The sequence below is a fragment of the Cyanistes caeruleus genome, chromosome 19, assembly GCF_971803275.1.
Source record: "Cyanistes caeruleus chromosome 19, bCyaCae1.hap1.1, whole genome shotgun sequence".
In the NCBI taxonomy this organism is placed as follows: Eukaryota; Metazoa; Chordata; class Aves; order Passeriformes; family Paridae; genus Cyanistes; species Cyanistes caeruleus.
The window spans coordinates 3,020,588-3,045,949 of record NC_141719.1 but is presented as its reverse complement, the minus strand read 5'-3'; the positions used below and the strand labels follow the sequence as shown (position 1 = coordinate 3,045,949).

The 25,362-nt window shown below is 40.2% G+C and overlaps 1 protein-coding gene across 15 annotated transcripts in view; it reads right to left on the bottom strand.

Moving 5' to 3' along the window:
* Positions 1-25,362, bottom strand: part of QTGAL (queuosine-tRNA galactosyltransferase) — a 105,277-nt gene that overhangs the window by 6,429 nt on the left and 73,486 nt on the right. For 12 of the 15 annotated variants that reach the window (XM_086857212.1, XM_086857209.1, XM_086857210.1 and 9 more), the window contains 4 exons: positions 18,567-18,691; positions 10,732-10,867; positions 2,065-2,133; positions 830-904 (listed from right to left, as the gene is read on the bottom strand). In XM_086857212.1, coding sequence (XP_086713338.1) covers positions 830-904; positions 2,065-2,133; positions 10,732-10,867; positions 18,567-18,691 — 405 coding nt within the window. Of the gene's footprint in view, positions 1-829; positions 905-1,798; positions 1,972-2,064; positions 2,134-7,650; positions 7,703-10,731; positions 10,868-18,566; positions 18,692-25,362 lie in introns of all 15 variants that reach the window. The other 3 variants (XR_015278005.1, XR_015278003.1, XR_015278004.1) reach the window with 3 other exon arrangements.

Below are 25,362 nucleotides of genomic sequence, written 5' to 3'. Positions count from 1 at the left end.
ACAGGTTGCACAGATGTTTTGTCTGGGGACTTCCACCCACTGTTATATGCAGTATGAAAAATTAAATTAGTTGTAATAGTACTTGCTGATCCAAGAGTTTTATCAACCAACAGTACACAACAAAGCCCTGAGGCACTCTCAGGCTGGCTTTACAACCCTGAGTTAGAACTGAGTTGATGATGAGGCTGGGAGTGCCAAGTTAAAAGCAGGCTGGAGCAGAGGAAAGGAGGTTCAGAGGAGAAGAGATCCAGCACAGCCTTAGGATGTCAGTGTTGTGTGGAGCTGCAGGTTTTAGTTGCTGTCAGAGGGGTTTATATTGGTGCTCACCACTGCAATGTATTTGCTATTTTAAAGCTTCTGTGTTATAGCAGCTTCAGAATTGCTGGTTATCATCTTCTAATTATATTATCAGGGCAATTAAACCAGTTGAATTAAGTTACCACAGTCAGATACAGAAGATGCTTCACAACTGGCAGGGCCAAACGAAATGGCTTTTAAGGTCTGATTTAAAAGAAAGCCTTTGCCATACATGGGGCTGCAAAATACTTGGCCCAAAGGAGGCTGAGTGCATGTGCTCATTGGGGTATATTTGGTTTTGGGCAAGGAAGTTCAACAGATTCAGCTCCTTCACAGAAGCTCTCCCTTTTCTTATTCTTAATTTTACCCAATACTGATTTAAATCCCAAAATACCTTGTGCAATCAGTTTGACAAAAAAAAAAAGCCATTCAACTGTAGAGCAAAAGCTTCTGAGAAAAGCCACTTACAGTAAACAGAAACTCATTTTCCTAAGGAGCAAGTGCAGCTCATGAAGCCAAAGGTGGAACTCACCAGCTTCACACAGATCACAAAGGGCGGAGTCGCGTCCCTGAAGTGACACACTGGAATTTTGGGTTTTGGTCTCTCCTGCAGGAAGAAGGGGTACAGAAGAATTCAGTTTACTTGGTAGCGTGGTTTTAGGATCTGCTAAACTCTAAAAGGGAAAAAAAGTATGTTGAACCATCATGCTAAAGAGACCCTGCTCATTCTCTGCCTGTTGTTTCAGTGCCCATCACATTTCAGTGCAATTGTGTGAAGTGACATCAGATCAGAGTTTGGAGCTTCCTGCTGCTGAGAGAAGCAGCTCTCACTGCTTCACTGCTTCCTCCTCACCTCCAAACTCCACTTCCAGCCCTTTCCCAAACAATTCCCTCTTTGATCTGAAAGCAAGGTATGCAGCTTCAATAGCCTGTCCCGTAACAAACAATGTTCCTTCTTTTTTTTGGTTAATTTTTTGCCATTTTCGTGAGCTCTCAGAAAGAAAACAGAAAACTGTTTCTCAGGAGTTGCTTTTCCTGCTGCTGGGAATTGTCAGAGGGCTTATGATCAACTGGGACTTCACCATGGAGCCAAGCTGCAGGATTTTCTAAGGATTCACAACAGTTGCAGGACAATCTTCTTTACAGCTGATCTGAGAAAATGGGTTTGTTCTAGGAAGATGAAAGCCCAGGGTCTGTCAGTCATACTGACAGTGTTACTGAACTGCTGGGCAGTGAAATGCTGACTCCCAGTTGCTTCTATGCAGCTCAAAGCACTTCATGTTTTCCCAGCAGAGAATTGAACAGCTACTCCAGGCTAAGCACAAGCTGTGCCTGAGGAGGGGCCCTCCTGTCCCTCCTTCCCAGATACCTTACCCCTTACCCCTGGCAAACTGAGGGTAATTTGATTCACAAGATAACTTGCTGGAAAACTTTTAATTTTGAGGGTTCCTTTCCCATTATCCATCATAAACCAAATTCTACTCCCTTTCAGAAGACAAACCTGTCAGTGAAGACTTTCACCCCATCATCAGAATCCTTTCAGAATAAGTATTTTTGTCTTTCTAAACTGACTTGACTGAGTGTGAAGCTGACAGCCCTGGCTCCAGTTTGCATTCCAGTGTCCATTCCCAGCCCTCCAATCTTCTGTCACGGCCTCTTTACCAAAATGAGCTGCTACACAACATACAAGGTCAGTGACAAATTCCTTCATCACATTCCCCAGGACACTTCTAGATCACAATAAAGAATGCAATGGTTATAACTCACCTCAGATTCCTCATAAGTGTAGAATCCTTTTATTATTTTCTTTTCATCGACATCACAAAATGCAGTTACCTGGAAAACAGAAGCAGAATGTTTCAATAGCAGCATTTCACCTGAAATGTACCTGTGAGCAGAGCTGCAGGCATGGGAATGGACACAAGAATGGGGTAAAGCACCCTGGGCCTCCTTTGGAGCTTAAACTCTTATTAAATCATTTCTGTATCTTAAGATCTTAAATCCTTTGTGTATCTTAGGGAGTTGAGAAATTATGCAGTTGTCTATGAGCACACTCTGATCAAAGTCACTGACCACAACCCCATCCTCAGGGAGTAAACTAAACCAGAGACCATCTCCTCGTTTGGGCACTTCCACTAAAACCCAAGATGAGATGGAATAAAAACCTCTCTTGTCCACCCCAAGCATGGACTGCACCCCCAGACACCTCAGGACCGTGGTGCTGCACCACTGCTTTGGGTGCTCTGCAATAGCAGCCTCAGTTCCAGGGCATAGTACACCAAATTTGGGAATTCCTATGGTTATGGACTTGAATTTTTCAACTGAAAAGTTCAGCAGATCTGATGTTTAAACACAAATAATTACTGCTTTGCTTATTCTTACCAGAGTTATGAAAGCATTATTTGCAGCCCTAGGTGCCAGATATTTCAGATGGGTTTTTATTTGCATTCCTCATAAATATGCAGGCAGAATAAATGCCTGCCATCTAAAATACACAGTGGCCTTATTTTTGAGCCACTAGATTGCCAGGAACATCTTGCAAGAGTTTTTAAAATAAACATGGCTATGTTTTCCTTTGACTTCCATTGGATCTATTCATATTATCTACATTGAGCTCTTATGCTGAAGCAGAACACTTGAGATAGTTAAGGTCATACAGAAATCAATTATTCTGGTGAAAGCTGGATAGCAGCTTTCATATCTTTTTAATTGCTCCATTAAAAATTGATTAACAACACTTACTGCTGAGAAAATCTGAAAAGCCAAACAGCTGTTTATTAATTTATTAAGTTAGAGAAGGCTGAAAAAGCTGGCTAGCTTTCCATGTCTAAAATCTCTCTCACACATTTTCTTCCTGTGATTAAGATGGTTTTCTTTTACCTAAAGTGACCTCATTCTGTTTGTGTAGGGGGAAACACTGTTTTTCTAATACCATAATATCACTTCCTTCATTAAAAACATCAATGGCAAGAGAATGCAACCAAAAGCACCAAGGGACTGCAAATAAGGCTGCAAAGCACCAGTGGCCCAAGCAATGAGGAAAATGAACTGAGAAACTGGAGGGGTGGGCAGGGCCAGTCCTGGAACCCCTCAGAGACCTGGAGAAGAGGTGGCTGAAAAACAGGCACCAAAGGAAGAACAGAACCTTAAGGAAACACAGAATTTCTACGGTGGGGCTGTGTGAGTGAGGAATCACATCGTGGGCACATCCAGAATTTGCTCTGGGTGATCCTGATGCAGGGACTGCACTGACTTTAACCCTGTGTCAGCACTGGAATGGAAATAGAAAGGAAGGAGGGAATTCAGGAAGGTGCTGGACATTGTACAAGGTGTTTGTGGCTGGTGCAGCTGGCTTAGATTAACACACACAAACAGCTCTTTCACAGATTAATACTCTTTTCATCCCTGGCCCTATTTCCATGCCCACTGCAATGCTTTCTTGTAGCTGGAAAATCAGATGGTGTGGATGTGTTCACACACAGATCTATAAATATGTGAGCAGATGAAGTCACTGTGGGGAGAGAAGTTCCCTGGCTGTTCTCTTCATTCTGTGCTAACCACCTTTAAAATTCTCCAATATTCAGCAAATCTCAGTTCTGCCACTTGTGTTTTACTGTCCTAGAAGCTGTGATCATAATAAACAATATTTAGCAGGATGTGCCTTCAGTGTCAACCCAACAGAGTTCTAGGAACAAATACAGTTCAATATTTTGACTTACTGTCCAATAAATGAAACTATTTTTGGAGCTGCTTATGCTCTTATAGATAATAAAACCCAAAATAAACCACCAAAACTTACGACACAAGGAAATTCTATTTATACTTTTGTCAGTAACTGAGAATTCAGCTGCAAGATCTGTGTTGGAAAGTCTCAAAAAAATCCAAAAAACAACAGAAAAAACTGTTCACCCTCAGTGTGTTATAACCCAGTTAACAGAAACCCCTGACTGGTGCCTGAACTTCTCAGCATGAATCAATTTCTTTCTAATATCCAATCTCAGTCAATTTAAAGCCATTTCTCCTTGTCCTGTCACTGCATCCCCCTGTAAACAGTCTCTCTCCAAAGCCACTTCTTGTATCACTAAATTGCCATTAATTCCAACCCTCTCTCACCCTGGGCCATCACTCCAATTTCTGGGGGTAGAAAACTCTGTCCTTTTCCCACCCACACAAAACCCCTCTGTGAAAAAAATATCACAGGTGAGTCTGTGACAGATTTCCTTTGGAAGATGGAAAGAACTCAAACTCTTTATTTGTTATCACTGAGGTATTTCCCTGTGTAATTCTCAGTGATTCAGGCAGCTTAGATCTGGTATTTACAGCAGAATAAAACAGGTCAGACTTGAATGGGCGATTTTTCTGCAGGCTGCACACCATGTGGGGGGCCAAAATGGAAGTCAACTATTTTTCTGACACAAACTATTTATTTTCCAATTAAAGCAAAGCTATGTTTGGAGTCTAAATACAGGACTTAGGCACAGTTGTTTATCCTGTAAGGAGAAGTCAGGGCATCAGGCTTATGGGAGTTGTTTACTTTATACACTATCAGGATAAACCCAGAGACACCTATTTATTTTCCTGCATTAATGGGCTTCTTTCTTGTAGCTTTTATGAAGAACATCTATCCACACATGAACTCCTGCCTCCCTGTGAGAAACCATCAATTTATAAAGCCATGAAGGAGTCTTCAATTTACTTTTTCCCATCCCCCTCCCTCTCCTTTTAGCAAAATTACTCTTTGGCAATACCTCTGACAGTATCTGAGTCCTCAGATCACACTTCGATGTTACTAAAATATATGAATTATTACATGTTTTTGTTCTGAACATCACTTGTATAAAAATCTGCACAATTACAAAATTGCCAAAGGAATGAACACTGCTAATTCTCTCAGCTCAGAACTGGGGGAGACAGCTGGGTATCTGCTAGAGGCAAGCTATGGAACTACTGTAAGTCATTTTTATAAATATGAATTGCAACTTCCATTAACAGTGGTGTAAGGGGAAAAGGAGAAATCGCCTTGTCCCTCTTAAGAGAAAGTTTACATAGCTTGAAAGATAAGAGATTTACTCAGAAACAACCTCTGCTAGGGGAAGACACTTTTGAGGAAGATAAAAGCCCTTCTCTGGCTGGCTCTTCCTAATAAACAGGGGCTCTGCAGGGCCAGGCTGGGGCTATCAGACCTCCCTGGGGAAAAGGGGATTAATGGGCAGCAGATCCTTCTCCAGTGCCCAACCTGGCAAGGAAGGACCAGGAATGACAGAAGAGTGCCTTGGGGTGCAGCTGGGACTACCTGCCTGTTTGAGCTCTGCTGTGATTACACAATTTAATTGTTTGTTTCCTGTGTGACTGCTTGGCTGCTGCAGAGAATGTTTCCTCACACTTCCCATTCCACTCAGATTTCATAATGGAAAAACTGAAAGATTTCATCAGCTTAATGATGTCCTTTTATGGTGAATGGCTTTCACAGGATTTTATTCCCCTGTCTTATTTTCACCTGTGGTTTGCTTTGGGTCTGTAACAGCCATTTTACAGAAAGCAACAACCTGTAATCAGCACATTCTCAAGGGCCCTTTGAGCTGGAAGGACACGAGAGGCAAGTTTCACATGGGAGAGTCAATAACTGAGAAGAACCTGACAGAAAACTGGAAAACCCTTTCAATAAATGGTCACCTGCACACTGTGACTTCTCCCTCCTCATAACATCAGCTGGTTTCCTCAGAGTCACCTTCAAAGAGACAACCTGCAAACCCCACAAAATCCTACTGAGCAGATCTTCCCTGCTGCATTCCCTCCACATCCCCATCTGTTTTAAACTTCTAGTGAACCCTCTTTAATTCTCCTATTTATAATTCTTTCATTGAAGCTTGTAGAAAGCCTTGGGAGCATGTTAATATACATCTCTGCAAAAGCAAAATCAATTTTGGCCATTCATGTCAAAACATAGTAACTGAGAGCATTACAATGCAAGTTTAAATAGATAACTATTTAACTTCCTTAAAGTTAAACTTCCTTTCACACTGCCATTCCACTGTCGAGGTGGGTGTAATATTCTCCCCTTTATTCATGTTTCATGTCCCCACTCCAGGCTCTGATGGTGCCACTCACACACTTTTAGAATGGTTAAAATGCTACAAAACTTGAGCTCTCCTTGGCTGTGGGAACGAGCTGAAGGCCCAGAGCTGCAACATAAAGTTTGATGATGCTGCTCATGGAAAAAGGCAAAGGGAAACCCGAGGATGATTTTGGAAATGGGAAAAGGGTCTTCAAACTACTTTTTCTGTTTGCCACCAGCAGACAGGGCTGTCACAGAGGAATGGCATGGCCTGGCTGTGTACAAGCACTGTTCCCAGCCCACTGATGAGCTGATGATCATTTGGTCCTGTCCCCTGCTTCTCCATGAGCATGAACGCTATTTTCAGCCATCGGAAATGACACAAAATGTTAATGCTTAAGTTCTTCTTTTAGCTAAAGTTTGATGGAGAATAAAAGAGCAGACAAGACAGCTCAGAAACCCTCCAGGCACATGGAGCATCCCAAAAACATTTGGTTTCCATCTTCAGCTGCAAATTATAGACACAACGGATGTGTTTTAAACAAAAAAAGGTCTGTTTGACTTCATTCTTGCAGAAATGCTAATACTGAACCACTGTCAGCAGTGTGACTCAAGAAGGGGACAGCCAGGAAGCAGAATTTCCCTAAGAATACTGAGATCATGGTAATTAATTCATAAAAAAATCTACTAGTGGAATATTTTTTTTCATGTGTTGCTGTTTAGCAAAAATACTGAGCCTTGGATTTTTGCCTGACTCCTTTGGAGACAAAGCATCACTTTAATATTCACCTACAGATGGCTGAGGGAAAAGGGAGAATTGCTGAGGTGTCCTTTTCTCTTTTACCATAACCATAATTCACATTCACACTGTTTTCCAAACAAACTAAAGTAATCATTTGTTAGTGAGTATGAACATAGACAGACTGCTGCTTCCTGGAATTGCCTGAATTTTGTTTTCTAAGAAACAAAGCTCTTTGGCAACAGGGCAGAGCTGGGCTTTTCAAACATCCCACAAAGACCCCGTCAGCATAAGAAATGCAATTGCTTTGTTTACCAGGTTCTAAAAATACTAGAGACATTCTTTTCTTTGAAAAAGATGTTTTCTTACACACCCTAAGCCTGACAGTTCAAATTATTTAATTCACTTCCTGAGGATTTAGCAGAGTCCAGGTTTTTCTCAAAATTATAAAATAATACAAGCTATATGTGGTAGGTTTTTTTTTGGGGGTTATTATTTATTCTAGAAGTATGTGTCCCAAATTTTCTACAGGTACTTGGTGCCAGTTGAGAAAACAAACCTGCAGTGAGTCCACACTCCAGCCAAAGTCAGTCAGGACATCTGATGAAATTCTGCATCTCAATAAAAGTCAAACAGAGCATAGCTGAAATTTTCAGAAGCCTAAACTGACTTAAAGGATAAAACCAACTAAAACTAAGTTTAGACAGCTATATTCTGTCTAAACTTAATTATAGTTGGTTTTATACTTTAAGAGATTTTTATATCTATAAATAAAATATAATTGTCATTGTTATTATTATATATAATGTAATAATGATATAATATATAGAATATAATTGTCATAATAAATTAATAAATAAAGCATACATATCTTTAGTTCAATCTTAGTTAAATTATACAGCTAACTTTGGCAATCTCACCTGCACTTCCAAAGGTATTGGACTTTTTAAAATCACACTGTTTTACACAACTGGACCTTCCAGAGGAGAAAATGGTAATTATATGGAGGCAATACATCATCTTTTACCCTAAGGGGCTTTTGAATTTATGTTTTAAAGGTGATTTGCATAATTGATGAATTCATATTTCAGGGTCTTCATTCAGAGATTCCACTTGCAGATTCAAACTGATACGAAATCTCTGGTGTCTCATAATTAACAGAATATATGAAAGCTTAAATCTTGTTAAGTTGGTTGTGAAGGGTGACACAGGAAAAGCATTTTATTGTTTTCAGGACTGGAAAGGATGAAGCAATAACTATTTACAACCTTTCTTCATATGGGATTTTAAAGTCTTTGGAAAGAGATTAGTCACAAAATACCTGAAGGATTTTTGAGGAAAAGTATCATGTGGAGTTTCTCTACTGGCCTTTTACTGTTATTCATTTGGAATAAAATGAAAACTGCCATGAATTACCTACTGCAAATTATATTAATTTATTTTCTGAAACTCCAGCAGCATAATTCTTTGAATAGCTCCAGGAGAAGTGAGATGTTTTTCCTATTTCTAGAGCCCTGTGCCAGTGACTGATATGAAACACTAGGACAACATTTAAGCTTCAATTCTGGCTGAGACAAACAGATTTGGGATCTCACTTTTGGAAAAGCTAGGCAGTTACAGTGCCAATCATAATTCTGAACAGATATATAAAACTAGTGCTTTAATTACTTCAGAGAACACTGATTTAATCAGAAATCAACCATCCAAAAGCCTCTACTCTCACCTAGGATGACACAAGTCCTTTTCTGAAGCGATCTGAGAAGGCCCCTGAATATTTCAGACCACACATCAGACTGAGGGGATGGTTTGATTATTCTGTACAGGGTGTTAAGGATCACTGTGCCTGCATTTTACAGCAGTTTTCAGCAGTACCTGTGCAAACTGAGCCACACTTGGCTCGTGCAACTGCATCTGGCAGTGGGTTTGCTGAACCCAGTGACTCAGGGGTTAATGCTCAGTGCAGAATTTCTATATCCAAGCAAACCATGCTGCAATATGTGCAAGTGTAACCTTGACAGAAGCAGAACAGTGTCCCAGGCTGAGCAGTGCCAAAGCAAATGTTCTGGGAAGGTCAGCAGGGCATGGAGCTCATTCCCCAGGAAAGGAGCTGGGCTTGAGGTCTTGGGCAGGAAAGTGGCAAATCCCCAACAATATTGGTTTCCTCTTGCCTTTTGTGTCCCCTCTGCTGTGACATCTTTAAGTTGTCACTCTGTGTTGAACGGGACATGAAGTCCTGGAGGTGGCACATGTACCTAAAGCCTGGGGCTCTGTCTTAGCAGCAATTTCCATTTTGGCTTGGTACAAAAAAACAGCTAGAAAACCAAACCAAACAAAATCCCAACACCTGAGATGGTGAGACAGCAACTACAGAACCAACATGGTCTATTTTTTTCTGTAACATCTCAGAAATCTACCAGACAAGCTGCCATCCCTTCCCTTGGAATCAATTGTCTAATTTTCCTAATTTTAAGGACAGAGAGGCACAGTGGTTGCTGAGTGTCAGCCCAGTGGCCACAGCCAGTCAGTGAAATTCCAAAGGAGCTCAGCAAACAGCAAGGAAAGAGAATATTTCCATAAACCCCCCAAAATCTTGTACACACTGCACTGCATGACCAAGATAAAATCTTATTTAATGGACAGGGCTGTCCTCTCTGAACAAAGCAACTGATTGATAGCATTTCATTTCTTTTCAGACAGCTCACCCACAGCCACGTGATGGCAATGACAGGGATGGCACTGGAATGGCACTGGAATATCAAGCAGGAAATTCAGTTCAGTTTTTGCTTTGTACCTTTACTGCCTCAGAGTCTCCCATGCCTATTCAGTAATTCTAACTATGTGTACACAAATGTCTTCTATTTTTTTTAAATGTGTGTGGTCTGAGGGCCACAACATTAATCAGGTTTTTATATGTATTTGTCATTTTGTCTTCCCATCCATATTCTTAAGAAAAGAATAACACATGCAGCAATAAAATGAATGTTCTGTGGCTCTTTATACAAAATAGCCATTTGACATTAGCCCTAAAGCCTTTATCTAACACAAAGTTATTGCACACAAGAAAATGCTATAAAAATAAGGTATTTAGACTCTTGGACAAGTCTATCTTGAGAAATATTTGCCACTGCCAAATACAAGCATTTTCAGCTGACTGTGAATGGGACAGTCACATCCAGCAGTTTCTATTCACCCTTTCAGCCCACACCAAACCCTTGTTTTTGGCAATCAAGCTTTCCAAAGGGAGTCACAGTGACCAGGGATGTGTCCAGTATCCACTTTGGAACTGGGCAAATATTACACAGGTATGGATGACCCTGGATAAGGCAGTTCAGTACCATACAACCCAAATAAAGAGTTGCTCTACTCACCCTGAGTACCTGCCTACTACAGCTGTGTCTCTGCTGTGCTTAGCAGAAACATGGTGCAATTCTTGCTCTCCATGCCCACCAAAGCTCTAAATAAAATATCATGGCATTTTAAAAGAAGAAATTCATCACAATATTGAGAATTGCCCCAATTTATATTAATTATCAACCTGGGGACAAAATATCTTAGGAGAATTTTGCTGTGTTAGACGAGAAGTATCACGGGGGAATATGAAGAAGAAGTGGGTTTGTACAAATGTTACTTTCCAGCTCACCTTTTTCTGATTTGCTGGTGACAAGCTTCTGTAGAGCTTCTTGCCTTGCTTGCCAGCATTCCAAATGGTGAATGATGTCAAGGAGCTCAGGACTCTGTCCTCAAGAAACCTGACTCGGTGATTCCAGATGGTTCCCCTGGAGAGTTGGAAAAAGGGCAGACTTTGACCCCCAAAACACTTAGCATTATTATAGACCTATATGCACATGTCCACACTCACCAACATGTAAACCTGACCAAAGTGATTCATGTAATACAAAAAAAAAAAAAATCCCATCAAAACATTAGACCGGAAATTTCTGAGGGAAATGTAGAGAAGAAATTCTGTGGAAGTTCTCAGACAAAAACCATTCAGATAGATAGGAAGCAGTAGCTAAACAACTTGTATTTTCAAGAACCTGCCCAGACCACAAGAATAGGAAAAGCTGCAGCTGTGGTAATGAAATTCAACCCTTCCCACCCCTGTACTCACCTGTGAGCTGCTTTAGAACCCTGCAGTGACACAGGCAAAGCATCTCCTAAACCCAAGCTGAGCTCCTCCTGCTCCATCTGCCCATGGGACCATTCTCCCTGGCTGATGTGGAGTTGGAATCTCACAGATTTAGAAGTCCAGCTTGCCCCCAGCCCCAGAGCATAAATGCATTTCCAGTGTGGTACTTGGCTGAGCCTCCAGCACAGCAGTGTCAAAGCTCTGCATCAGTGACTCCCTCCAGCAACAACCCCAGCGCTGCCCAGTCCCACCCAAACCCCCCTGGCACAGCATTCACACTGCCCAGCCTGCACACACACACATTTCACACCAAATAAGACAGATTTAACTGTAAAAGTTCCCAGTTGTTATTCAGCAATGACACAAATGTGACTGTCCCTTTATTTGAAGGCAACTTTCGTAAGAAACTGCATTTCTAGGAACAAAAAGCAGTGGGGTTTATTTTTTCCTTCTAAAACACAGTATGCCTCATAGAACTTTTTAAAACATGCTTTAGGAAAAAAGCAAACTGGCAGAGGTCTGTGTGCAATTACACCTTTAAGTCCTCATCTTTGGGGTAACTTCCACAGCATAATTAAGCCATGTGGCTGAGGTAAACAAGGGTGACACAAATACCAAATGACAAATCCCACGGCTCTGGAACCATCCACAGCAAGGGCCCATCCAACAGCCTTAGATACTGAAGATCTGCTGACATCTTCAACAAGTTCAAGACAGGTTCTCAGAAAGAGAAAATGTCAAGGAAAGCAGTTTGTTCATTTCTCCCAACTAGCAAATCCACTTGGACAACTACAGCTTTTTTCATGTTTGAGTGTGTGTGCCCTACCCTGTAATGTAATATTTAAGAGTTTATCTTGGATTACAGAAAACTGCCTGCTGTTAGAAACATATGCTTTGTTTCCAGCATTCACTTAATATTCATTAATGAGGAACCCACCTCAGAATTATTAATTGTAAGAGAGAATAAATTGACTTTTCTCAATTTGACAAATGAATCTTCCTAACCTACATCTCTTGACTAAAGCACCTTGAGCTGTAACCTTCTTTCCCAGGAAATTCTGATGAACCTCTAGTGGTGTCTCCTTATTTAAAGCAATCCAAATGGGGATTTCCATTTGCTTATTTGCATCATTCTTTCACAGCCCCATGTTCTGAAGACCACACAGCCCTCACAGGACCCAGTGACTTCCCCTTCCCTTCAGCACAGCCAGATCCTGCTCAGCACTTCATCACTGAATGTGTGATAACTTGGAAAAGACCTCGTGCACAAATAAAATTTCCCCACACTTTCAAGAATGATGGCTCTGCACCAGCATTTCAACTAATGGAGGAAAAGAAATTCTTGGATTTGATCAAAAATCTCTTCTAAAGCAACCACAAGATGCATTCCTGCTGCAAAGCTTTAACTGCTGCTGGCATCCTTTGACACTTGCCTTTTTCCATGTTCATGACAGCATACTGTATTCCCAGAAGAGAAGCTTAAGGAGCAAAATATGAAGGTCAAGTATTTTACCAGGATCACTTTACTAGACATTTTAGAGCTTCTGCGCTCTTCTAAAAAGGAAGATTATTGCTTTGCACATAAATGGAAAGGCTTTAAAAGTGATTTTCCTTTGAAATGTGACTTCAGAAGGATAACACTGTATTACATTCCAAAGGAACTTCAGAATCTGTTCTGTTGGCTTGAGTGACACTGGCAAGTTTCTTTTCCACTTGAGTTTGCAATATTAAGAAAGCTAAAGTGAAAAACCAGGCAGCCTTACAAGGTATGAAAAGAACTTCTACTTTCTAGGTGTGGTGCAAACACTGCCATCTACCCCCAGGCTTATAAAAGATGTTCCTATTTTTATGGAGATTGATGTCCTGGCTCTTTCAGACAGTTCCTGGTTGCTGTCTAGGCCATGAGAGCCTCAGTGCCACAGGAGTCCCTGCTGAGGTAAAATTCAATCAGAGCAAATCTCAGTGTTAACCACCCGTGAAGATTTCAGACTGAAGCAGATTTACTGACATCTCACCTATCAATGTTATACTGGAAATGCAAGTGGGGAAAGCTTGCAAGACAACTGCACTCTGAAATAAAAGGTATTAAACTCCAAATTAATTGGCCTGTTGTTCAACCACAAGAATATTGTCAGACAGCTTCATTTAACACCAATAAAAAACTTTCTTATATGTGTACTGTGGGTTGTAAAAACCAAGCAAATATACCCAGCAGTTGGGATTTTTTTGCTTGCATCACTATGAGGCATTCTTACGACAATGCCCACAGAAAAGCATTTGAAGATCACACCTCTATATTGTGTGTTTTCAATGAAAAAATTAAGTTACATCAAACACTCTGAAGTCTTGAGTTAACCCTGAAATACTTTGAACAGTGCAAGCTATCAGATAAACACAGAACTGAGGGGAGAATTTGTGACTGAGCTTTTAGAGTGGCACTCACAAGGCTTCATCTTTGTGAGAACTCACTCTGCACAAACAATCCCACACGCTGAGGCAAAAGGGAGCTTACAGGTGTCAGAGGAGAGAGTTTCGGTTATTCCCTTCAGGTTTCCGCTTCACCTAATTTGCCACGTTTTTTGAGGTTTCCAGAATAGATAACTGGGATTCCTGCCTCGAGGGATAAGGGAATGCCATTTTCCCATCCTTCACGAGCCAGTGCAGGTGCACCAGACAGGAGCTGTAGCAACATGCAAACGGTAATTAAAGAAAATGCCTGAAACGATCTAGAAGTTGTACAAACCACTACTCTGAGATGATTCTCACAGCTATTTTCAGATTATGAGTTATTACATATTCACAGCCACCAGCAAAACCTAGGAGGTGTTATTATTCTGCATCCCCCCAGATCAAGACAGCTTTTCCTACCCATCTCAGAAAAGATGAGAGTAAGCAATTTGCAGCAGCCTTTAGTACCATGTCCAAGCCTGTGTTCAGGTCACAAGATTTTCCTCAGCCAGAAGGTGGGACAAAATTCTTCTCACTGTACAAATTTGTTCCCACATCCTAAAACTCTTTCTTGATCCTAAGTCTTGAAATATATTATTTCCCCCATTGCTTTCATTTTGTTGTCACAACTTTGTAAAAGAAATGTTAAAAGTATTTCCACTTGAAATGTCATTTTTGAGGCTTACATGATTTTCCTAAGATCTCACTTGCCGTGGCCCCTCACTGCTCAGCAGTTATGGAGCCTGGGAGGAAGAAGAGGAGCCAAAATTCTGCAGGAGTGAAACGAGGGTATTCATGCAGAGGGTGAGAATGACTACGCCGTGTGTTCCTCAGCCCCAAGTAGTTATTAGCAGACCATCCACCCAAGTAATGCAACAATGGAGCTCTGTTAAAAATGTGTGGTGACCTACTGACTGAATACAGGAGTCAAGAAACATCTGCTCTACTCCTATTTTGAAATGAAAGATAATGTGACAATAAAAGCAACATGATTTAATGTCTGAGCTCAGTCAAACCTCGCCATATTGTTGCACTGCCTTTCCCCTCCTTCCCCCAGTGAGGCCACATAAGTGAATCCACAGAGCAAAGACAGATGTACAAGTACTTGAGCAATGCAGAAATACAAGCCCAACATCCTGAACAGTACTGGAATTTGAGGCATCGATTGCCATGCACAGAAATACTATAGATCCATAAATCTGACCTTTTCTCCCTGTGCTGGCCCTGCACAGTGCTCAGGTAACGCCAGGCAGGAAGAGGAGCTGCCCAAGTGAACGGCCTCTTCCAGGGCCTTTTTTATTGATGGCAGGGTAAGAGAGTTCTGTATGATAGGTGAACCCCACCTAATCCATAAACCAGAGATTGAGGAACAGAGAACTTCGTCATCACAGTGAGAGCTGAAAAAAACAGATCCCTTACAGCCAGGGTTGCATGCAGAATTCAAGCCCTTACCATCCACAGGAAATTCAGAAATAAATTGTGTTTGAACCTTGGCCATACTGGTGAATAAACGGATTTTTTTCACTGTTGTTGTTCTGTTGAACTTCGTGTGAACTTATTAATTGCTGGACTATATCGTCCCACTGAGTTATTACATTTACACTGTTAATAGGTTCTATTAATGTCTGAGTTCATCTTCAGGTCATGGGTCATTAGCTGAGGCATGGTTTGCATTGTGGCCTATTTTTCATGAAAGGCTTATTAAGAGAGACAGAGACTATCAATGTTAATGGCATTTACTTTTCAAGAATCTAATGAGGTCATTAGTTTCCATGTTTAATTGAAGTGCCAAATGCAAGCTTAGAAGATAAAAATGAAGTTGACCTCATCTTAATTTCAGCTCTACAGGAATATGTTAGGCTACTCCCCTGTCCTGCTTATTTTTGGTTGTGTGTGTTTGTGCAGGAAATGAAGGAGGCATTCCTGTGCTCGCCACAGATCCGAGACCTGGCCTCAGAGCACCTCTGAAACAGCCAAATGTGTGTTTCACGCTAATGCCTGTTCCTCTTCACTCAGATGACAGTGGAAGCTTCCAGAGCCTGAAGCCAGATGTTTTCAATAGATTATGTAATTCTGCTTATTTCTGCAGAGCAATATCATCCTCCTTCTGAGCACAGGGGATCTGAAATTACTGAAGGTGCACCTCACCTTTTCTGTGTAAAAGGGAATTGCCTGGATCTTAGACAGAAGGTCTACAAAACCTTATTTTCCACATGTATTAAATCTGCCTTGACTAAAAACCTGTAAACTGCTCCAAGGATTAGCTGCATGCCCCAACCACCTGTCTTTATGAGCAGCACTACCTAAAGACAAGTGCAATTTTTTATTGCTCACTTCACTCCAAGCTCACTTTCATCTTGCAGTGAGGTATTGTTGTATATACAGTTCCTTTCTCTCCCCTTTGGCAAGATAAAAATCTGTGAATTTTAAAATGTTTTTATTACACATTAGACTTTCTTGCTCCAGTATTCCTCACTCGAAAGCCAACTCTGATATGGTCTCACATCAATTTAATGTGGCCGTGCAGCACTGAGTACACACAGCCCTAGGATACAACACCAAATAAAGTGATTTAGATTCAAGAGATATGAAAAGTGGGATTTTGTGTTGTGAATTCCTAGCTGAAGAGAAGTTTCTCAAAATCCATCACAGACTTTGGACGAAATGACAATGAGCACATTCATATTTCTGCATGCACCTAATGCAATCTAATACAGACACTGAACTTCATGCAGATTCTGTCACGCACCCAAAACATTTAATAATGCAGACTGATGCCTCCAGGGTAAGGGAGAATGCAAATATGATTTAGTTTCCTGCTTCACAGATATTCTCAACTCCAGATATTTGTTCCAGAAGGATACTAATCATAGGAAGTGACCTAAAGCACATGAATGTTTACAATTATACATACTAACTAAAAATAAAAGAACCAAATGTCACTTGCCAAGCAATTTTATATATATTTTAGGAGGTTTGAAAATGCAATGAGGCTTCTTTCCCCCTAGAAGGCTCTGAAAGACACCCACATAAACTGAAACCATCACAGGCTACAAGTGACTGCTGAAAAGAATGAATGATGCACCTTTGTATAAAAACATCATGTTATGGCTTTTAAGACTGAAACTAGGCATGTAGTGTTAAAAAAAAAAACAACTTTACTACAAACATCATTTTGATCTGAGACAAGATATTAATTTGGATGGTGAGTTACTACTTCCAAATCCACGTCTAAATCAACTCAAAATTAAAATACGACCTGGGCCAATGGCAAAAAGCAAAACACCCCAGAAAATTCTGAACAAAACATACTATATAAAGAAAAAGGCTGCTAGAAAAGCCAGAATATGCATTATCAAGTGTGGAATGACCAAGAGGAAAATTAGGGAAGACCCAATTTAAATGATAAACTTAAACCTTTGTGATGAGTCCATTAATCTCCTTTTGCTCAACGCGCACTTCGGTCTCCAGGCACAAACACCGGGCAACCCTTCCCAACTTGGGCAACAAACAAGGGAATGAGCCAGGCCAAAGAGCTGTTGCACAACCTCATGTTTGGAAAGTCACACCAAACATCATCCCCAGTAGTACCAGCAGGAAGCCAAGAGGAAAAGCAGATTCTGATTTCTTAGAATGAGACAAGAAAGGCGCCAATTTGGACGCGCACCCCGCACATCTGAAACAGCTCACAGCGTTTCCACATTCCCCCAGGATGCTGTAATTCAGGGTGCTTGTGCCACACAACCTTGGAGATCTGAATAAGCAACAGCTTGCAGTAAATTCAAAACAAATTAATTTCCAAGAATTAGATGCTTTCCCACAGATAGAAGCAAAAGGCTTCCAAGAGTTCTTAGTGTCTCATAATGTGTGGCTGAAAAGTTGGTCACTAACTGCCAAAAGGATCACACAGCTAAAAAGGAAAAAAAACCAAAAAAATCCTTACATTTCAACATGGATAAAATAATTTATCTCATGGTTGTTTGCAAAATCAAAATCATATGTACTGTTTGCTTGAATGACCTTTTCATAGTTAAATGATTTTATATAGATAAGCACATTTATATGTATTTCTAAAGATCTGTAGTGACATTAACCATGAGTGTGCTGTCTCTGGGACTTATTTGTTTTACAGTGTATTTTTGTATGTATGTATGAATTTTGCTATGTACAGCAATACAATACAGGGATGGACAACAAAAATGTACACAGGAATGTTCAGTTTTACAAAGCCATAAAACCAGGACTGACTGAAAAGTGTACTTACATCATTAATCAGTAAGAAAACAGATTACTTAATTACCGCTGTGAATCTGGCATGGGATTCCTAAAGGACAGCACAGCCCATGTAATTTTTTATTAATGTCAGTGCATGAGAGAAAGGAACAGCTTTGGCTCAGCTTGCAGCATGTAGAGGAATCAGCAATTTAATACCTCGTTTAGGGGCTGAGCAGCCCAGGAAAGGCAGCAGGCAACAAAGGCACCTTCAAGGAAGCACCAGAGATAATTATTCCTAAACATCCTCAGGGATTTTTCAAACCTCATTATCTGATTTTGGTGGTTTAGACCCTTTAAAATAAGAAAATAATATATGTAAAGACAGCACATTATCAGATTAAAGGTTTGGTTTTGGTCTGGTTCTTTTTTCTTTTTTTTTTTCAAAAGAGTGTTTTTGTTGGTATTACAAGTTTCTGTTTACTTTTTAAATATCCAGGCAGTTGATTTTGAAATCAAAAACACCTTTTACATTATGGTTCATATGGCAAAAACCATGAGAATGAAACCCTCGTATATTACATATTAAAAACCCTAATGAAATCCCCAATGCAATTTCACCATCTCTGCTGCCTATGATCCAAGACAAAACCAACTTTTAAATTCTCCAAGAAACCACAGCTTACTCTAGGACAGAGTGGGTCACAGCCTGGGGGTGGTACCGGTAGAGCAGGAGGCAATGGTTCACTCGAAAGACTCCACCACCCTTCTTGAGATGTTCATAAAAAAACAACAAATCCTCTGGGACGCCCTGCAACAGAAAACAGTTATTATATCAGTATTCAGTTACATCTGAAGATGTTTGGTTTTTTTGCCAAATGAATATTCAGCAGGATTGTTATTCAGAAATACTTCTTGCTCAGGGAAAGTGTGGATTCCCCATCCCTGGAAGTGTCCAAGGCCAGGTTGGATGGGGCTTGGAGCAACCTGGTAAAGATCAAGAAAATCTTTAAGTTCCCTTCCAACCCAAGCCCATCTCTGATTCTATAATAATAATAATAATTATTTGTGTATGTCCCAATGAATTTCTCTAATGGGTCATGAAATAAATGCAGCTAATGCTGCTGAATGATCAGTGCTATTTAAAAATGAAGTGCAGCTGAAAGCAAGGACAGAGGTGGAAAAATCAACATCATCTCATTTTGACAGGGAGCTCAAGCTTGGTGCAGGTGAATCCAAAAGGAGAAGAAACCCAGCTGCTAAACAGCTTGTGCAGCCTAAAGTTCCATGCAACCAAATAGATTATACTGAAAAGTGACTTGAGGAGGTGGTTTTTTTTCTCATTTTACTGGAATTCTCCTTTCTCTGGCTGTCATACAAATAGGAAAGGTGACTCAGGCCCCATAATGACAGACTTCAATAAAAACTGCAATAAAGGCAACCTCAGAATGAGGCAACATCTGAAAATTATTTTTTTTTCTTGAAACTTCCTTCCATGGTACATTCACCCTTACGGGATTGCACCCACTCTGCTGGAAATGCTACAGGATAAAAGCTCCTGCAATTATGGATCTAGCAGGCTCTAGGAAAAATGAGGGGTTTCACAATCATTTCAACATTTTCCACTTAAAAATCAGAGAATTTTCATGCAAGTGATGCAGTGTCAGAAGGGCAATTATAGCACACAATTCCATTTTGTGGCATATGAAAGCATAAACCCACCTTTAAAGCCCTGCACAGAAGGTAAAAAAAGTAGTGTTTATTTATATTTTGCAAAGCTACAACTTCTTAAAATACTAGAACATTTCATCTTTTCATGTTTAAATACAAATATTTCTTCCCAGCAATACAGTGTTTTAAAGGTCACATGGTTTTTACCAGACTAAAAAACTCCCTTTTATGGAACCAGGTGGGTCAAAGAAAATATTTAAGTGTAGCTTAATAAAAAGATAACATGACAAAATTGAGAAGGAAAAGAAGGTGAAGAGATTGAAATACATTTCTTTCTGTGGACAATATCACAGACATGAATAACCAGGTCATAAACCTCAACCTCAATTTTGACCATTCTATTTCAACACAGAAAAATAATAAGAGTACAAGTTAAAAAAAAATATTAATTGAAATTTTTCCCTATTACTACAGCTTCTGATTTTCTTCCATAATTAAGAAAATGAGATTCTATAATTAAAGTGCTGGACTGGCCCTCTACTTATGAGAGCAATACAGTTCACCAGGCTGAGTAGCCAGAGGGGTGTGGGAGTGGAAGAGAAACAAGACAAAAAAATCTCTGAACCCTGGAAAACAGCTCCAAAACACTCAGCTGGACAAGTTTATCTTGGGAGAAATCAGAATCCAGTCAAGCTCTGGACTCTGCAGCTCCAGCCCTCACTCTGATTCATTTGTGACACTGATTTGGGCCACGCTCCCTCATTGGGAATTAAATAGATTCTGCTCTGGCCCACGAAGGGCAGCTCATCTGCAGATATTGGTTCTTTGCAGACATTTGTCTGACTTCTGCTTTAAGAGCTGCAATGCAGAACAAAACTTTTAGACAAGTTCATACAATCTATGCTTTATGTGAATCTACTTTGAAAGCCACAAATGAAATCTGGGAGAAGCTGGAGTGGCAGCCAGCAACCACAGTCACCAAGAATACAAGAAAAAACACAAAATCAATTTCTTTCCATTTATCTTGTAGCCATTTTTTTATTTTCCTTATTGTGGACTTTAAGGGAAATACTGAGCCAGCAGCAAAGTTTAAACCTTTTTCTCTTTTCTGGTCACACACTAGACCATGTCTCAGGGCATAAGTGTAGCAGGTATCAGCTTGCTGCAGGAGTCAGATTTTGATTGAGATCTATGATTATGTCATATCCATCTCAGCAATTCCTTCTCTTTTGGGTAAGCATTGGCATTATTCAAGACAACCATTAAGATATATATTTAAGAAGAGTTACTGCAGAAGTAAAAGGATCTTTCCAAACGCTGTTTGGTTCCAAGGGCTCTTTTGCTTTCCTTTAACTGTCAGAAATGCTCTGGAATAAAGTGCACCCAGCCCTAGGAAGGAGCAGGTGCCTTGTACTGCTCAGCAGTGGCCTCTCACATTACAAAGGAGCAGCACTGCCACGCATTTTTCAGAGGAAAGATGTTGACTGTGTTACGGATCCTGCAGGGATGGGACTTCCTAAGGCTCTTGAGCGTGTAAGTTTGCTGCAATACAAGAGTTCCTTCCCAGTTGAGATCTATTATTGGATCCAGATGGCATTTTAAACACCAGGAATCTTTGTGAAACAACACAACTTTGAAAGAAAAAGCTGTTTAACCACTAAAGGGATATTTTAATGTATTTTTTGAAAATTAATATCCATAGCTAAAAGTCTCAATTACTAACCCAGCATTTCAGCAATAGGCTACCACATCAATAGCTTTCAGCAATAATAAATACAATTAAATTGCACAGTTTACATGTTACTGGACTACATGCAGAATTTTCCACATTATAGGCAAAACCCAACCCCACATCCTCTGCTGCAAAAAGGGATAAACTAATTACAGCTCCCAGAGAAAAGCACAGCCTGGCCCTGCTCTGCTCTAACCAGCCAAATGCAAAACCACATTCCCACTGAGCAGGGGAAGGGTTTCTGTTGACCCAGTATTTTGGGCAGGTACTGCTTGCTGTGCTGATGGTTGTACAGATGAGGGGACTGACTTTTTATACACCATGGGCTGTCAGAACCCTGTCTTGAATCAAAGTAATTCCTGGTTCAGGGACCAAATTAAATTATTATGATCCTTCTCTTGCTGTTCTCGCTCCTGGCATCACACTGTGCTCCAACTGCAGCGACTTCAACGTTTTTCCAAGTGGTTCAAGCATCTCCCAACAAGCAATTCTGGCTACAACTCCTGCACCTCCACCATCAGTAATGATGAGGAGCACCACTAGGGATGATCAGCAGTTTTTGGAGGAGTTTTAATGTAAGTCATGCCCTGTACAATGCTGTAACCATTAACCCCTGGTGAGCTCATGCTGTAGCCCTGGGATGACCAACAGCAGCACTCCAGGCTGACAGCAGTCCTTTCATTTGGTCCCTCATCCTCCATTTGGACAGAAACCACCATGGGGCTGTAGAGGCATATATAAAATATATAATATAAAATATAAAAATAAATAAATGTAAATATACATAATATAAATAAATATAAAAACTGACGTTTACTGCTAAACCAAATAGATAAGAGTGATTCTGCCACAGAATCAATCTGTCCCAGCTTCCCCATCCATCTCTACCATTGCAGAGATGTGAATGTAGATTTATCCATCTCAACCTTGTCTCAGTCACATTTGACTCCCTGCCCTCTCCCAGTTCACAGGCACTCTGCCAGAGGTGGCAGATCCTTGTGAGCACAACCAGTGGAGATTTAGCCTGTGCAGAGAAGTCTGACTGGAGAAAATGGGAGATCTACCATTATATTTCATGAATATATGCACTTAGAATAAACAGCAATGACAAACAAGACAGGAGAGACATCAAACCACATGGGGAAAAAGGTTTGGAAAAGCTTGGTCCTCCCTTTTGATCAGGGGCATCAAGGAAAACTGGGATGTAACTTGGTACGTATTTTGTAAACCAGTCAGCACTGTCAGGGTAACTGTTGGACAGAAAAAATCACTTTAATTCCTCAGAGGAGCCTAAAATTGGTGAATGGAAAGAACTAAATAGCTATTAATAGCTTTTCTAGAGGATTAGCCAAGATATTCTTAAGTCTCCCTTTCCACATATCTGTCCCTTCATTTCTTGGCTCTCATCCAAATCATGGCTTTCCATCATTTTGCTTTGATTATAGGACCTGGAGCCCATTAGCATTTATTTCATTGTTTGGGAAATAACAGGTTAAGGGAAACTCCAAAAGCTTCCTTTCAACCAAATGTCTTGGCACAGAGAAATGCAGTTAAACAAAGATTATGGGGAAGTCAAATGGAAGGGAGGTGGTAAATTGTAAATGATATTTAATAACAGACTAGCGGAAAATATAATTAGACATGGGGTATGGGGTGAATTTTCAAATAGCTTATAAGTGTAATTAATCACTGGCTCCACCACTTTTTCTCTGCTTTTTAGATCAAATATTGATCTCTGTTCAGCCTTAACTATTTCAAGCCAAAACCAAACAAAAAAAAAACCAGTAGTGCCTGTATTTTTTGCCCGATTTTCCCCAAAGCATCTTGATAGGTTATTTGACAGACTGACAGTATTTTAATTCATGTTCCAAAAAACCAAAATCCTACTTAGCCTTTTACCTCTCAGGCATTATTGTAACCACTTGCCTTTCTGAAGGGAATGACATTTGTGTGCTCTGGCAGAGAAACATGGAAAATTGCATCAGTGAGTGCCTAACAGCTACATTTACCTCAGAGCTTTACACCATGGCCTTCAGCCTCCTGTGCTCAAAAGGATATTTTGACACCTCCTCAGTTCGTGTTTTTTGTGACCTTTTATCACAAAAATAGAATGAAACTGAGCTCCAGACACTTTGTTTGGAGGCACAGTTTGTATTCAGAAGGGCTGGTGGCTTACAATGCACGATTCCATCTGGGGCTCATTAAGAATAATTTCCCCCTGTTTACACTTTGAGATTAGCTCAGAACTTTAAGGCTGTCACTCCATTTTCAGTTTTCATACACTTAAAAAGGAAGGATAAACACAGGGGTGACAGGAAATTTGGAACCAAGTTGTGGTAAAATCCTAGAGAAAGAGACAAGTTTGGCATGTAACAGTTGTGATGTCAGGAGTAATTCTGCCTGGAGAGAGCCAAGACTGCAATTTTCCACCCTTGCATGGAGTGGAGCCTGCAGAGTAGCAATGATCATTTATTCAGCTCTCCTTGTACTCAGCACTTCTGTCAGACACATGAAAAAATAACTTTTCTTCACCAATAACAGTCACCTCATCTCCCACTGCACACGGCTGGGGAGTTCCCCACTCCAACAGATGATCCAGCTTCAAAATCTGCTTTTCACATTAGACCAGAGCATGGGCATTTTTTCCTCAGCACAATCTTTTGTGATGCTTTTGGACACGGTTATTACTTTTTAACAATGGTGCTACTTATTAGGAGACACCAAAAACTCCAGCAGCAAAGCCACCCATGGTAATGTCACACACTAAGTGTCAAATGGGAGTTCTGAAGGGTTTAGTGAAGTGCAGCTACTTCTTTCCATAAGGAAGTATTGCACTCTTTATCAAAAACTGCTTAAAAGATCAATTTTTTTTTAGATTCCTAAAAAAAGTAAGTAAAAAATATGGTTCATCACATGACTCTTCTTCCAGCAGGGGATACTATTTGAATTTTACTTTCTAGGCTTGTGACCCCTTCCATTGTATTATCTCAGTCTCAGAACGCATCAGAGCTTGCTAAAATATTTTCAGTACTCCTGCTTTAATTATCATTTACCAGAGATTGCATCAATAAAACCTCTACCATTTTAGTTAATTAATATATAAAACAAACCTGTCAGGTCCTTAGAGACTATTTATGAAGGTACTATTTTGTTTGGACCTAAAAGGAATACACTTCCAACAACTGCAGATCTCGATCACAAAGAACTTAATTTAAATTAAAAAAAATTTGAAAAAAACCTGTTTCACCTAAAGCCTAAATGGCTGAGAGAGACATACATATCCACCTGAAATAAAAAAAGGATTACACCATAGCACATCTATTTGTATTTTATCCATCCACCCACTCTGTCACCATAAACATCAAATCACAATTTCTCCCATGGAAGGATTATCCTCAATTTTTTTCCTAAGCACTGAAATATGAAGAACAGGTGTTTGGATTTAATTTCAAATGAGAAATGCAGCTTTTTGGCAAGAAATAGTACAGCAAACAGAGAAAACATGGAGATTTGTTGGCCTGTTCCTGTGTTTACTTCCAGCAGTATGACAATCACAAGTCTCATTAATAAACACTAACGCAAAAATGGAGATGGAAGTGATCAGATTAACACAGATCCTGGCTCAGGTCACAACATACACACAGGGATGAGACCCTGCAGAGTATTCTCAGCTCTGCTGGTACACAGAGGAAAACTTTCTTTGCCTTAAAGGGATTCCTTTCAAATGAAAATGAACAAGTTAGAGCAATGCTAAATACTTTGTAACACTAAATGCTGAAGATTTAAGACTTGATTTTTCTGTCCTCTAAACCCACAGAAGACAAAGGTTTGACTTCACTGCTTTGTTCAGATCTGTTCTGTTCATAGGGTATTTTTCTGAAGGTCCTCTGCATCAGCCAGAGTCTGAGCTTGGACATGTTGGACACTTCACAATAGGGACAAACAATATGTTCAGCTTATCACTGGTAATTCTTCAAACTAGAAGGACATATCATGCATTGTGGCTGGAAAATCATCAGGATTAAGACTGTCAGTGTACTACAGCTGAATAAGCAGTGGCATAGTTCCTACACAATTAC